General features: G+C 38.2%; 1 protein-coding gene across 1 annotated transcript in view; it reads right to left on the reverse strand.

Annotated features, from left to right (window-relative positions):
* Window positions 1-14,993, reverse strand: part of SH3GL2 (SH3 domain containing GRB2 like 2, endophilin A1) — a 251,888-nt gene extending 236,895 nt beyond the window's left edge. The window contains exon 1 of the mRNA XM_032139065.2: window positions 14,886-14,993. Within this exon, the coding sequence (XP_031994956.1) occupies window positions 14,886-14,978 (93 nt within the window). The 5' untranslated portion in view covers window positions 14,979-14,993. The remainder of the gene's footprint in view (window positions 1-14,885) is intronic.
* Between the last annotated feature and the right edge of the window lie 569 nt (window positions 14,994-15,562).

Raw genomic sequence — 15,562 nt, forward strand, 5'->3', positions numbered from 1 at the left:
CACCGGGGCCTGTGAGGGGTGGGGGGATGGGGGAGGAATAACATTAGGAGAACTACCTACTATAGATGACGGGTTGCTGGGTGCAGCAAATCACCATGGCACGTGTATACCTGTATAACAAGCCTGCAGGTTCCGCACATGTAACCCACAACTTAAAGTATAATAAATTATATATACGTATATATATATATATATATGTAAGAAATTTTAAAAAAGAAAGTATAAGGAAGGAAGAGGTCATGGAGAAAAGGGTTCATGGGGGAGGTCAAACAAAGGGATGCTGAAATTAACTTTAGATCAGATCTCAAATCTCATCACTCAGGGAAGCTCAAAATGGAACAATAGGTAGACATTCAAGTCCAAGCCCAGAATGTGCAAGAAAATAACTTCCAAGTTCAGAATGAAGATTGGAAAAGAACCTGTAGCCAATAAGATAGCATAAATGTCCGCGTGTTACAGCATAGGGGAAGGGCAGGGTAGCTGAGACCCATTGTGATGACAAGAATAAGGCTTATCTGCATGTGATGCAAAGCCTCCCGCCCTTTCAGAACTCCCTCTAAGGCTGGCCTTGCTACTTTGTTCCCCATAAATCTTCCCCAAGTGTCTAATTCCATAGTACTGGAAATGTGGTCTCCGGACCTGCAGCATCAGTATCGCCTGAGAACATATTAGACTCACAAGTTATCAAGGCCCCGCTTCAGACCTCCTGGATGAGCAACTCTGGAAGTGAGGTCAGGCCTCTTGTGTTTCCACAAGCCCTCCAGGTGATTCTGATGTGTACTGCAGTTTAACAGCCACTGGTCTCTAAACTGCAGCAGTATTGCTGACAGGGAAGGGTGCAAGTCTTAAGGCCAGAAACCCCAGGTAGCCAAACATAGAAGCTTTCCCCTTATAAAGAAGTCCGTTGGATCCTCACACTGGGCTGCTGTTACGATTTCTATCCCACAGATAAAGAAATTGAGCCAAAATTATCAAGCAGTTTGGCTAGAGATTTGGAGCCTGTGTTGGTTTGCAAGGGCAGCTGTAACAGAGGCCCACAAACTGGGTTGCTTGAAACAACAGAACCCTACTCTCTCACAGCTCTGAAGGCCGGAAGTCTGAACTCAAGGTGTCAGCAGGGTTGGTTCCTCCTGAGGACTTGGAGGAAAAACTTCTTCCATGGCTTTCCTGTAGCTTCTGGTGATGACTGGTGTTCTTTGGCATTCTTTGGCTAATAGATGGCATCACTTAAATTTCTGCTTCTGTCTTCTGGCCTTCTACTCTCTGTATGTATCTGTGTCTAAATTTCACTCTTACAAGGAAACCAGCCTTATTGGATTAAGGGCCCAACCAATTCTAGTGTAACCCCATCCCAGTTTAGTTAATTGCATCTGCAGTGACCCTATTTCCAAATAAGGTCACATTCTGGGGTACTGGAGGTTTAAGACTTCCACACATCTTTCTGGAGGACTCAATTCAACCCATAATAAGGGCCCAACACAGAACTCCTACTAAGAGCGCATGTTCTCACTCATAGGTGGGAATTGAACAATGAGAACACTTGGACACAGGGGTGGGGAACATCACACACTGGGGCCTGTCTTGGGGTGGGAGGCGGGGGGAGGTATAGCACTAAGAGATATACCTAATGTAAATGATGAGTTAATGGGTACAGCACACCAACATGACACATGTATACATGTGTAACAAACCTTCACGTTGTGCACATGTACCCTAGAACTTAAAGTATATATATATCTTACTCCTTAGCATTTTGTTACAATACCTTCCCAATGACAGCAGCACTGGGACACTTGGCACATTTCCTTATTTAATGCCACCGCTGAGAAAAAGTAACAAGAAGAGATAAATTACTCCCATCACACAATGTGTGTCCCCAGACCAATGATGTTTACATACATCAACGTAGGACATTTTCTCATACTTCTCCATTCCTTATCTGGTACATTTAAGCATAATACAGGCAGTTTCCTCCTATTGAATGGATCAAAATTCAGCCACTGAAGCACATAGTTTAGAGAGAAGAACATGGTGTCTGTCAGCCATCCCGCATTACGCTGTGCCCCCTCTGGCTTCAGCCATAGTAACCAGGCAGCTCTGCGTAGAAGGGGAGACTCATTAGGCCTAAAAAGTCAGTGCTTAAATTCAAAAGACTATAAACTCAGAACTACTCAACAGTAAGCATTTGGGGTTCACAGATCTTCGTAAAAGAAAACTAGAGCTATTTGTAATCCACTTATGAGCAATGCTGACTTTTAAGCAGAACTGGGGGAAAGGTGTTCAGTGTTCACACAACTCACCTCTCATGCTTAACCTTCTGGAAGCACAATTAGCCAGAGAATGCTTGTTATACTTCGGCGATTTCTGTTTAAGAATTTTGAAGCCAAAAAGTGATAGGCTGCTCAGCTCTCAATTCTATCATGACAGTTTTTTAAATATAAGTAAACATTGAGGAATTGACACTGAACAACATATTTTTTAAAACTCCAGTTATTTCCATAAATATAATTAAAGTGCCAAAGAAACTAAATGAAAAGGATCAATACCCAAATAATTACCATTTCTGATTTCCTATATTTCATTGAACATAAGTATATTTTAATTTTCAATTAGATTCAGGGAGAAGATGAATGTGTCTCATGTAATCAAAGTGCTGTGTCTCAGTCTCCATTTGCCTGGTATGTTGTATTGTGTAAACAAATACGAATTTTTAAATTTTCTAAACCTTTTTTAATTCTTTGGAAATGATTGGTCTGATTGGTTATCACAAAGACTCTGAAATATTTACCTTTTCAGATGTTTTATAGTGATAATTTACTTTAAAGCTTTCCTTATTTAGGCTGGGCACAGTGGCTCACGCCTGTAATCCCAGCACTTTGGGAGGCCAAGGCGGGCGGATCACGAGGTCAGGAGATCGAGATCCTGGCTAACACGGTGAAACCCCATCTCTACTAAAAATACAAAAAATTAGCCGGGCGTGGTGGCAGGCGCTGGTAGTCCCAGCTACTTGGGAGGCTGAGGCAGGAGAACGGCATGAACCTGGGAGGCAGAGCTTGCAGTGAGCCGAGATCATGCCACTGCACTCCAGCCTGGGTCTCAAAAAAAAAAAAAAAAAAAACACTTTCCTTATTTAACAAAAATTATTCAAGATGAATGTAGGCTATTTTAAGAAAAATTTCCAAAACAAATGTACACTAAAATACTTCATGAAAAATATGACTAATAGAAGAAATGTATATAACTCAAGAAAAAGTAAAAACTAAGCCCCCATAGGAAAATGGACAAAGGATATGGGTAGCTCACTGGAGTTACATAAATAATTATTATGTATATGAAAAGACCCAGGGTCATAAGAAAGGATGTTAAAGTGATACCCATTTAAATATTTATTTTGATGAAAATCTTATGGAACTAGTGACCTACATACTTCCAGGCGGAGTAAAATTCACACAATTAGTGAAAAGCAGTTTGGCACTACATATTAACTTTTTAAAAATTGTACTCTTAATTCAGTAACTTTATATCCAAAGAATATCTTAATTAAATAAAAATTCAGGCAATTAGCCATTAGGACAATGCAAATCAAAACCACAAGATGACACTTCATACCCAAATGGATGGTTATAGTTTAAAAAAATGGATAATAACAAATGTTGGTGAGGATGTAGAGAAACTGAAACCTTTATACATTTCTAGCAGGAATATAAAATGGCACAGACACTTTGAAAAACAGTCTGGCAATTCCTAAAATGATTAAACATGGAGTTACCACAGGACCCAGCATTTCCACTCCTAGTTATGTATCCAAGAGAAATAAAAACATATGTCCGCACTAACTTGTAAATGAATGTTCATAGAAACATTATTTTGTAATAGCTGAAAAGCAGAAACAACCCAAATATCCACCAACTGATGAATGGATATGTAATGTGTGGTACAGCCATGCAGGTCATATACTATTTGGCAATAAAAGAATGAAGTACTGATAAATGCTACCACATGGATCACCATTGAAATTATGTGAAATGAAAGATGACTGTCATGAAGGACTATGTATCATATGAGTTCATTGATTTAAAATGTCCAAATTAGGCAAATCTTTAGAGAGATAAAATAGATTCATGGTTGTCTACAGTGCAGGTGGGACATATGGAAGAACTGGGGGTTGATGACTAAATGGGGTGTAGTTTCTGTTGAGGATAATGAAAATGTTCTAAAATGGATGTTGGTGAAAGATGCCCCAGGCTGTGGATATACTAATAAATATTGAATTGTACACATTAAATGGGTGAGTTGTATGATGTGTGAATTAGATCTCAATCAAGTTGTTATAAAAGCAAAAGTTCAGGCAAATATTAGTACTGTATCAAGATAGTTATCACAACATTATATAATAGGAAAATAATGAAAACAACCTAAAACCCCAACATTAAGGAAGGTTCAAATAAATTATGATGTATCCACATGTGAGGAATAGAGCATAGCCATTATAAATTAAATTTCTAAAGAACATTTCTTCGTATCTTAAAATTGTCAGAATTTAGTATTAATAACAGCAGTATATAAAAGTAAAAAGCCACAATAATTTCAATTATATAATAATAACTGTCTGCATAGGCATTAAAAAAAAGAGTAGCTGAAAATATTTTAAAATATGAGTAATGATTATCTCTGAGTGGTAAGATTTATGGGTGATTTTTATCCTGTTTATATTTATGGTATTATCTAAATTCCCTCTGGTGGGAATCTATATAATCAAAACAATTATCATATAAAAGATAATGTATGACTGTGGTTATGGTTATATCTTAAGCTTAAGGTAATATCCCAGAAAAATTATTTGTATATCTATGACTTTTAGGTATATTGCATTAAGCTAACTCCAGATCTATTGCTGGCTTATATGTAACAAAGATTTGGTACACAGAGGCAATTTTGTAGAACAAATCCTCAGAGATAAAGACTTGTGTTCAGATAATTCTATAATTCAAATGTTCAATAATTTAACATGTAAGAGTAAATCAGGAAGTCTTGAAACAAAGACAAAGTTAATACATACTAAATATTTCATGGAACACTAGTCAACATATTCAGTAGTCACCCATGTAAAGTGGACCAAAGGCAATGTTGATGAAAAACGCAATTCTAGTTGCTTCCTTCTCCCTTCTTCGTTTTCAGCTACAATCATGCCTAGATTTGTGTGTCTAAAAATGCCCTCCATGCAGATCCGTAACATATAACCCTGGTCATCTCTTTGAAAAGCTCCTGGCTCTCTCTTGCTGTCACAGGAGGGCATGAAGGTTGGTAGCACGAACTTCAGGTTCAACGGAACTGGTTCCAAATTAAATTCCAAGGCAGATTTGCCACTTTGTGGTTATTTGATTGTCTCTGCCACTTACAATGTTCTCCAAAGTGGTCATCAGTTTCTTCCCCCAAATTCCTTCCCTTCTCCAATTCTCAGTGCCAAATAAAATTCTCCCCCAGTGCCCAGCCTGTTGTCTCTCTTTACTGTCCTTTTCCATCTGCTCCATTCTTTTGCCTTTCCCAGAATCCAGTTTGTGTTTCTGTGTACATTGCCTGATTCTGCATCACAGAGGCCTCATAACTGAGCTAGTGAAAATAGAGCTTCCTTTTTAGAGGATGGAAGAAAGAAGGTAAAGAAAATTCTGGCTGGCTAGCAAGGTACAGAAAGGCTATCAACACTCACATAATAGTATTTTCTGGCCCCAAGATCAGAGTCCAGTTTTCAAAAGATAATCCAGAGGGTCATCTCATTCTCTTTGCCTGGATATCCTCTCTGCCCTCTTTGTTCCTCCCTCTTTGTCCCTCTGGCTGCTGTCCATGGAAATCAGCCTTCACTCAGGTGACACACAAATGCCTTTCCCGAGCAGTCAGCTGAGTATTTGCCCAGTTCCTCTGGTGCAGTTATGCTTAGTTTGAACCAGTTGATTCACTCTTGGGGTTCTTAGCCATAGCAGTGAGAAGAAAAGACAAGGTCTCAGTTAATGTCAAAACACATTGTCTTAGTCCATTCCTGCTGCTATAACAAAATACTATAGACAGGGTAATTTATATGTAATAGAAATTTATTTCTCACATATCTGGAGGCTGCCAGGTCCAAGATCAAGGTGCTAGCAGATTTGGAGTCTGGTGAGGGTTTGCTGTCTGTTTCCAAGATGGTGGCTGTTGCTGCATCTTCTAGAGCGGACAAATGCTATGTTCTCACATGGTGGAAGAGCAGAAGGGCAAAAGGGGTGAGCACTATGCAAAACCTCTTTTATAAGGGAACTAATCCTGTACATGAGTGAAGCCCCTCATGAGCTAATCATCTCTTAAAGGCCTCACTACTCAACACTATTGCATTGGGGAATAAGTTTCAACATGAATTTTGGAGACACATAAGCATTCAAATCATTGTATGCTGAAATGGAAGCTAGTCAGAATCAACATAAGCTACAAATAGCTACCATTGGAGCACCTTTCTTTGCATGAAATTTTATAGACATTACTTCATCTTCATATAACTGTATGCTATATATGTATGTTATTATACCGATTTTATGGATAAGGATATTGAAATTTGGACAGATAAGTAATTTTTCCCATGGTTACAATTTGGTAAGAGGTGCAGCTGGAATTCAAACTTTGCTCTTTGTGTTTCTAAGGTCTCTTTGCCCACCTCAGAGCTGGGTGCAAGGACAGAGGCTTGTCCTCTTGGAGAGAGAAAAGCAATAAATGCAAGTTAGAAAAGAAAATTCTGCCAGGGGCTAAACTGATGAAATACAAGAATGAAGCTTTCTGGTGGTCCTGCATGATCAAGAATAGGAGTTGAGGTGGTCCTGTTGGGTTGGATCACATGTGCTTTAGAGATTTTCACTAGATGGCTCTTGTGAAGAGCAGTTGCTGCTGTGGATCATCTCCATATTGATATGATTTCTATCCACCCAAGCTCGTCTACAGCATGGAATGAACGACTTTGAAATTTTTATTATTATTATTATTATTTTTTTTTTAGATGGAGTCTAGCTCTGTCGACCAGGCTGGAGTGCAGTGGCGTGATCTCGGCTCACTGCAAGCTCCGCCTCCCAGGTTCACGCCATTCTCCTGCCTCAGCCTCCCGAGTAGCTGGGACTACAGGCGCCCACCACCACGCCTGGCTAATTTTTTTGTATTTTTAGCAGAGACAGAGTTTCACCATGTTAGCCAGGATGGTCTCGATCTCCTGACCTCGTGATCTGCCCGCCTCGGCCTCCCAAAGTGCTGGGAGTACAGGCGTGAGCCACCACGCCCAGCCGACTTTGAGATTTATTATTTTACCAGCTCAAATTCCATGGCCCCTGCTATACAGAGGATTCCTCTGTAGGAATTTATTTTTCTACTCTGTCATTGATGAACACTTGTGCTGCTTTGGGTTTGGGACTATTATGATAATTCTGCTGAAACTTTCTTGTATGCAACACTTTCGGCACACATGTGCAAGCACACCTGTTGGGTATTTACCCAGGAGTAGAATTTCTCAGTCACAGGATAGTGTACGTTCAACTTTAGGATATAATGCCAAGTGCCAGGATATAATGTCAGTTTTACAAAATGGCTGCCCTTATTTACACTTTCATCAAACACCAGTGTTTGACTGTCTCTTTTTTCCGTATCCTCACTGGAACTTGGTATTGTCAGTCTTTTTGATTGGCCATGCTGGCAGGTGTGTAGTCATATCTCAGTATGATTTAATTTTGTATTCCTCTGCTTGTTGATGAATGTGTAGGTATCTTTTCATACTTTTACTGACCATTTGAAAATCCTCTATTGCGAAGTAGCCATTCAAATCTATTGCCCATATTCCTATTGGGTTGTCTTTTCCTGTTGATTTGTAGACAATCTAGATACAGTCCAGAATCAACTCCTTTATCAGTTACATATGTCACAGGGAATTTTTCTCTGCTCCATTAGTCTATTTGTCTTTATTGAACGATGAGACTGGCCTAGGCTGGGCATGATGACTCACATTTGTAATCCCAGCAATTTGGGAGGCTGAGGCAGGAGCAGTGCTTGAAGCTAGGAGTTCATCCTGGGCAACAAAGCAAGTCCCTGTCTCTACAAAAAATTGTACAGACAATTTTTTGTACAGGCATGGTAGCATGTGCCTATATCCCAGGGTACTGAGAAGGTTGAGGCAAGAGGATTGCCTAAGCCCAGGAGTTTGAGGTTGCAGTGAGTGGGAATAGACTACTCCGCTCCAGCCTGAGTGACAGAATGAGATCATGTCTCTAAAACAAATTAAAATGTAATTTTATTACTGACCTATAATTTTCCTTTTTCATTGTGTCTTTATAGGTTTTGGTATCTAAATTATACTGGGTTCATAAATTATGTTGGATGTGTTTTTTCTTGTCTTATTCCCTTTAAGAGTTCACATAAATATCAGTGTTATTTCTTCCTAAAATGAATGGTAGAATTCAGTACTAATGGCATCAAGGCCCAAAATTTTCTTTGAGGTACACTTTGTTTTTGTCTTTGCTTTTTTGAGATGGAGTCTTACTCTGTCACCTAGGCTGGAATGTGGTGGTGCAATCTCAGCTCACTGCAATGAGGTAGATTTTTAGTTTATAGATTTACTATCTTCACTAGTTGCAGAACTATTTTATTTCCCCTTATATCATATCTGTTCTATTTTCAAGGAATTTCTAAATTTTGTCTAAATTTTCAAATATATTGGCATAAAGTTGTTAATTATATTTTCATATTTTTAATGTCTATAATGATGTTGCTCTCTTCATTCCTGACATTGATTATTTTTTACTTCTCTTTCCTTTTCTTGTTCAGTTTCAGCAGGTGTTTCTCAGATTTATTAGTTTCTTCAAATAAGCAATATTTGGCTTATTGATTTTCTCTATTTTTTATTTGTTTTCTATATCATTAATTTCTCTTATCTTTATTATTTCCTTCCTTTTACTTTAAATTTGACTTGATATTATTTACTAACTTCTTGAAATAAATGGTTAGCAAATTGATATTTCAGACATCCATCACATCTAAAGTTATAAACTTCTTTCTAAGCATAGTTTGAGCAGTATCCCACAGGTTCAAAGTATTTTCTAAATTTCTTTTATGATTTCTGCTTTGACCTGTGAGTTACATAAAAGAATACTGCTTAATTTCCAAGTATATGAAAATTTTGTAGATATCTCTTTGTAATTGATTTCTAGCTTAATTGAATTGTGGATCTAGAAAATACTCTGTTTAATTTGAATCTTTTGATACTAGAGATTTGCTTCAGAGACCAGCATATGGTGAACTTTTGTAAATGTTCTGTGTGTTTGGCTTTATTTTGTTTAATTTTTGCATTTCCACCTTTCTATAATTCTTATATTTCTTATATTTTCAGTATGTCTTTTACAAACCTCATAAAATCTCTTCAATCCATTCTGAAATGCTTTTTCTTTAATTGAAGCATTTAGTCTATTTATATTTAATTACTAATGTACTTGTGTCTAAGACTATAATCTTACTGTGTATTTTTTATTTGCTCTACCTGATTTATGTTTCTTTTTCTTGATTTTCTTAACTTGTTTTAGATGGACTCAATGTTTATTATTTCATTTTTTCTAATATTAGGTTCAAAGTTACAAATAAATCCTTTTCTATTCTTTTAATAATTGCCCTTGATATTGCAAAACATATTTTTAACTGTCATGTTTGTTGATGCTGTTCTCTTGGACAATGCAAGGACTCTAGCATAATTTAACTCCATTTACCCAACTTCTGACTTATGTCTATAAGATGCTTTTATTATTGTTTCATACAGCCAATATTCATGTAGAATTATTCATAAATTTCCCCTTCTATTGCTCTTCATTTTTCCTAGGTCTCCCACCTTTCATCTGTGAACATTTTTATTCTGCCTAAACAATATCCTTTGGCGTTTCCGTAAGAATAGGTTTGCTGGTGATAAATCCACTGTTTTTGCTCACCTGAAAATGTCTTCATTTCAATTGCTTTTTTTGAGGATGAAAACAGAATTTTAGGTTGGTAGTTTTTTAAAGTACTTTAAAGATATTTTCTCATTATCTTCAGGCTGCCATTATTTTTCATACAAATCAGCTCACTCTAATTTTCGTAATTTGTCTTCACTCCTCCTTCACTCCACCCCCTGGCTGCTTTTAAGATTTTTCTCTTTGTTATTTGTTTACAGCCATCTAATTGTGATGCATAGGTATGGATTTCTTTTTATTTATCTTATTTATAGTTTGCAGGACTTTTTAGTCTGTGTCTTGATTTCTTTCACCAGTGTTGGAAATTTTTTAGCCATGATCTGTTCAATTAGTACTGTTTCTGTCACGTTCTCTCTAGGACTAAAATTACTCATAGCTTAGATCTTTTTCACTCTATTCTGTAGGCATTTTATCTTCCCCTTTGTATTTTTCACCCTTTTATTTCTCCATGCTGCATTCTGGTTTATCTTTTCTCAGCTCTGCTTTTAGGTACGTTCAAATTTTCATTATATCTTTGAGCTAGCATATAAAAATATAATTTATATACTGAGGTTTTATGCAATGGCCTTGATAAATCCATTTGCTAATTGTAATAGTTGATCTAAGGATTCTTTTGGATTTCTATGAATGCAAACATTTAGTATGCAAAAGGGGTGCATGAATGGCAATTACTGTTCCCTTTCTAACGTTTTATTTCTTTTTCTTGACTTACGGCACTGTAACAGTGGAAATAGCAAGCATCCTTTATTTTTTTAATCTCAGAAAGGCGTTTTCAATATTTTCTCATTAAGTACTCTGTTTATTATCCTGTTTTCTTAGTAGCTTTTATGCTATTTATTCTATCTACTACTAGTTTGCTAAGAGTTTATTATTAACATAGTGGAATTCCATCAAATATTTTTGCTGCATCTATTGATATAGTCAAATTTCGTTCTCCTTTATTGTGTGGTTGAGTGATTTTCAAATATCTGAATAACATTGCATTCCTGGGAAAACTACAACTTGATCGTATTGTATATTTACATTCTATGTATTGATGGATTAGATTTGCTAATATTTTGCTTAGGATTTTTGCATCTAAGTTCCTAAGAGTAATTGGCCTATCATTTTCCTTTCTTGTAATATGATTTTCGGGATTTCTGTTTGATTCTTTCAGCTATCTGAAGGCACAAGTCTTCTGGAATCATCTTAATACGAACTTAGGACTAGAAATGATTCAAAACTGGGCTACACAGAGAGGGCCAGAATAAATAGAAAAAAAAAATTCGATTGACATTTAAGTAGGCAAAATATAACTAGATGGAAAACTACTGAAAAATTAGGCTCACGTTATTAATGATATCTTTAAAATAATCAACCTCTTCCTAGTTCTATAGCCATGACCCACAAACCACACTGGCCTGGTGGACACTGGCTTTCATCCAATTATTTTGTAGAAAAAGTAGCTAGTGGTCTGACCCAGAGTAATAACTCACATCCCCCAGCCCACTTCCACGCAGGAAAAATTAGAAAGTATACATGGCAAATGCCATATTCACCAAAAACTCCTTTTGTCTAGATTTAGTCTTATTTTTATATGTTTAAACAGGTGTTTCCTTTTAATAAGACGTTATCTAGAAAGAAGAGAAGACTAACAGTCTGTACAAATGGAGAATGTTAAAATAAGCTTCAAATAAATCATTCGGGAAGACTCCCTGCCAGATGATCTATAATGTATGCCACTTTTCCTCCTTTCCAGGGGAGAAGCAGAGACATGGCGCCTGAGTAATAAATACATTCACAGAAAACATCACCAAGTCCTTAACGATCTCGAGAGTGAAGAATGAGGCTTTAAACCAGCATTGTGAACAACACAAGAAATATCAAAGTAAAGCAAAAAGTATCTTGGGACGGAAAAGGCAATGACTGAATTCCCAATATTACACCATGTTGTTACAACAAAAATATTTGTATTTCCACAGAGCTCTAATATGGTGGAATAGAAGGATCTGTTCAAGCAGTGACCAATACAAAAAAACACCCTAGAAGTTAACTGAAGAACATATGCCTTAATCTGTTTGATACATGTCTTATCATCAGTGAATATCTATTGAGGTCTCAGAGAGCATTTATGCCTGCAAACAGTTGCAATAAAAATTACAGAAATGATCCAGTCCTTTCCCACAGAACATCCCATTTCAAAAGAGCAAGATGTACAACTCATTCTCTTTCTATAGGCAGATTCTACTTTTTCTTTTTCTTCACCATGGTGATTCCCAGCCTCACTTTACCAAATAAGGATTAAATTGATGGGATTTAAATATGTATTTTAAGAAATGGAGAAGAAAGCAAGCAGGACTATGCACAAAAAGGTTGTTCCAACTCCATAGAATTTAGGGAATCATGAATTGTAGATGGAGACCTCGATGCAGCCAGGGATCACGAAATCAAAGCCCAGGGATGTAGGCCAGATCACATCCACGAAGAGACAGGGTCTCTCCCCTTCTTCATGAAATCTAGGCCTTCTTTTGTTTGTTTCTGCAGATCCACGAGTTCAGAGAAATGTTTCTCTACTTAAAGAAAATCCACTGGCAAGTCTTATGATAAATGGCAGCTGCCCTTGACCTCAACGTGGGGAGTCCATAGAGCAGAGCTGCAGGAGCAGATCCAGGTTTCCTGGAGTCAGAAATGTATTCAATTGTGGAGGCCTCTTTAAGAAAACAACACAGAATTGCAAATACAAAATTGGGTCAAGGGCCTTGAAAGATCAGGCCTTAACGTGTTAGCTTCCTTATCTTCAGAAAATATGTACCTCTGCTTGGTGAGGCTGGTACAGTGTCTCAAGAGGGCAGCCTCTCCTCAACCCAGCTGACTGTTGCCCTTAGGGAAACTGGCCAAACTAGCCAGATCTGATATTCTAAGAACAGCCAGAAATCTGGATGTGTATGAGAAATTCCCCCCATTTAAAAATATTGGCAAAAAGTTCAAAGTTTAAAGAAACAAAAGAGGAAGACCTGTGTAAGACTCAACCTTTGGTCTTCACGTTGGCACCTCTGGCAAATTGAATTCTGCAGTAACTGAGGCCCGAGTTAGGTTGTTGCCCTAATCCCTCAGGAGCACCTCTCTGCTGGACACCCTCGTGGAGGCTGGTTTAACTCAAGCAGTTGCAACCACAGACGCTCTCGTGTGAAATGCATCCAGCTTAGACAGTGCTTTTCGGTGAGGAGCTTGAGGAGAGGGCCCAAACGTAAGGGAAATGTTAGAACACAGTGGCAGAAGGAGATGACAGATTGAATGTGGGAGGAGAAAAACGACTTCCAGACCCCTTTCTTTGAAAATAGATTAAATCATGGACCCTCATACAGTGATTAGACAGCTGGGACACATGGAAGGCTTTAAGGCAGCATTACTGAAAACATGCTCCACAGACCATCTTTTTCTGGAATACCTGGTGTGCCGGTAAAAATGCTGATCTCTGGGCCCAGCCCCCGAAAGGAGCGTGTAAGTGCCTGTGAGTAGGGCTCAGGAATATGCACTTTGACAAGCACCACGTGTTTCTTAGGCAAAGTTACAGTTAAGAAACACAAGTGGGAAGCTCTTTTCTTTTCTTTATTTCTTTCTTTCTTTTTTTTTTAATCTTGCCAAGAGCTGCCTACGGGACTGGCTGCGTATGAGAAAGCTTCCAGACTTCCAGTTATCTGAACCGGTGCCCCTGGGAGACGCTGGCAAGTTTGTCCCAGTCATTCACTGCCTTCTTCCTGGCCCACACATTTTTAGTTCTGAACCTCAGTGGCTCTTTAAGCTGCCAAGCGGAATGAACCATTGAGTCTTTAAGAATACCACCTAGGGTAAATTGGGCCAAGCCCCAGCTGAGTTGACCCTCTGACTTCCTCCTTGACATTCTTGCTGACACATTGCAACCTCAGCTGTATTTTGTTGACAATTAGCAGATGAAGTGTCCTGAAAACCCAAGGTCTGCTTTATATAAGTTACAAAATGCTTACCAATGACAGTATTAATACTAGGGCTTCTTAACAACATATTCTTGATTACAGTAACTTTGCCTCTGAGTTTTACGTGAAAGAAAAATCTGCAGGTGTTTCTGTGCCACAGTGAGCACGTGTGTCCATGCGGCAATATCCTAAGGAAACTCCCTTCTCCTGAATATCTCAACTGCCTGACCCTTCTAGGTTCAGGCAGTTGACCTTTCTCTGTATTTCCTGTAATTAACATAAATAGTTGTGACATTATTTCCGTGTATACATTCTTCCCCCATCAGAATTTTAACTCAAGAGTAAAGACCACATTTTATTTAATGAGAATTCAATATCAACCAATTGGGAGGTAAAAACATAAAACATGATTAAGGCCTAGGAGGAAGAGGAGATAATGTGAGATATTAGGGAACTGAAAAGCCAAGGTACAACGTGACAAAACCAGACACTAAGGAGGGGACCATCTGGCTCACTAGGCTGCTTGAACAACCTGAACCCGAGACACAACACAATCCACATACAGAGATTATCCCACACTGGTGGAGTTCAATCTTCAATATCTTTCCGTCACCCCTACCATGGCTTACCATGCTCTCCTTGCCTCCTGTGTTATCTTTTCTATGGACTCACCTATTAGCCCTTGCTGGTTAATGGTTATGTCTCTGCTCTAAGCTTTACTTCCTGTCTCCTGTTTTCCTCTTTTTCTGTTTTCCCTGGATAATTAGAGGAGGAACTGCCAGGCACCACCTCCTAATTCAACTTTCTCATGAGCAGGGGCCAAATGAGGATGTGTGGAAAGTGTCCAGAGGAAACCTACAGAGTGGAACGGAGAGACAGGAAGGATACAGCATGGGTGTAAGATCCACCCTCACAACATCTATATGCCAATCAAGAAATAATAATAATAATACCATATTACCTTGGGGTATTCATTTCCACGAGGTGAAGAGTGACTGGTTTTGATGTCCTGTTTTTGGATTAGCATTTTGAGTAAATGATGCTCCAAGGTCATAGTTTTCAGGCAGGCCAGGAATCTACTGAAATGGTACCAGCTCTCTGATTCTGCTTATAAAAGTAAAGAAAATAGACAATAAACTCGAACTTTTAAAATAAACCATCCTTGTCTTACTACTGTCTTTTCTAAGTCATTTCTTTAAAAAATATATAAGTATTTATTTTCACCTCTTCCTGCTTCTTCAACTCTCTGCCATTGCCTAGTACTGATGCCAACGAGTAACTGTTGTCAGTTTCCTGACTGGCCTCTGTGCAATGTTGTCTGCCTTCAATCTATCCTCTGCAATGAGGCCAGAGTGAACTTCTAAACTCTAACCTGATGAAGTCATTACATCCCACATTTCACCATTGACTAATGATATGAAGAGTACTATATCTTTTAAGGAAATTGAATCTTTGGTTAAAATCTTCTCTCTGAGAAAACTTCAAGTTTCTATTGTATCGCTGGTAAGCTATTCCAAAAGATCTTACACAAATTCTTCTGAATTTTTATTTTTTTTTAATCAAGAGGCCTGGCTGCACTAACTCATGACTGTAATGCCAGCACTTTGGGAGGCCAAGGCAGGAAGATCACTTGAGCTC

Source organism: Hylobates moloch, unplaced genomic scaffold (genome assembly GCF_009828535.3).
Source record: "Hylobates moloch isolate HMO894 unplaced genomic scaffold, HMol_V3 SCAFFOLD_19, whole genome shotgun sequence".
NCBI lineage: Eukaryota > Metazoa > Chordata > Mammalia > Primates > Hylobatidae > Hylobates > Hylobates moloch.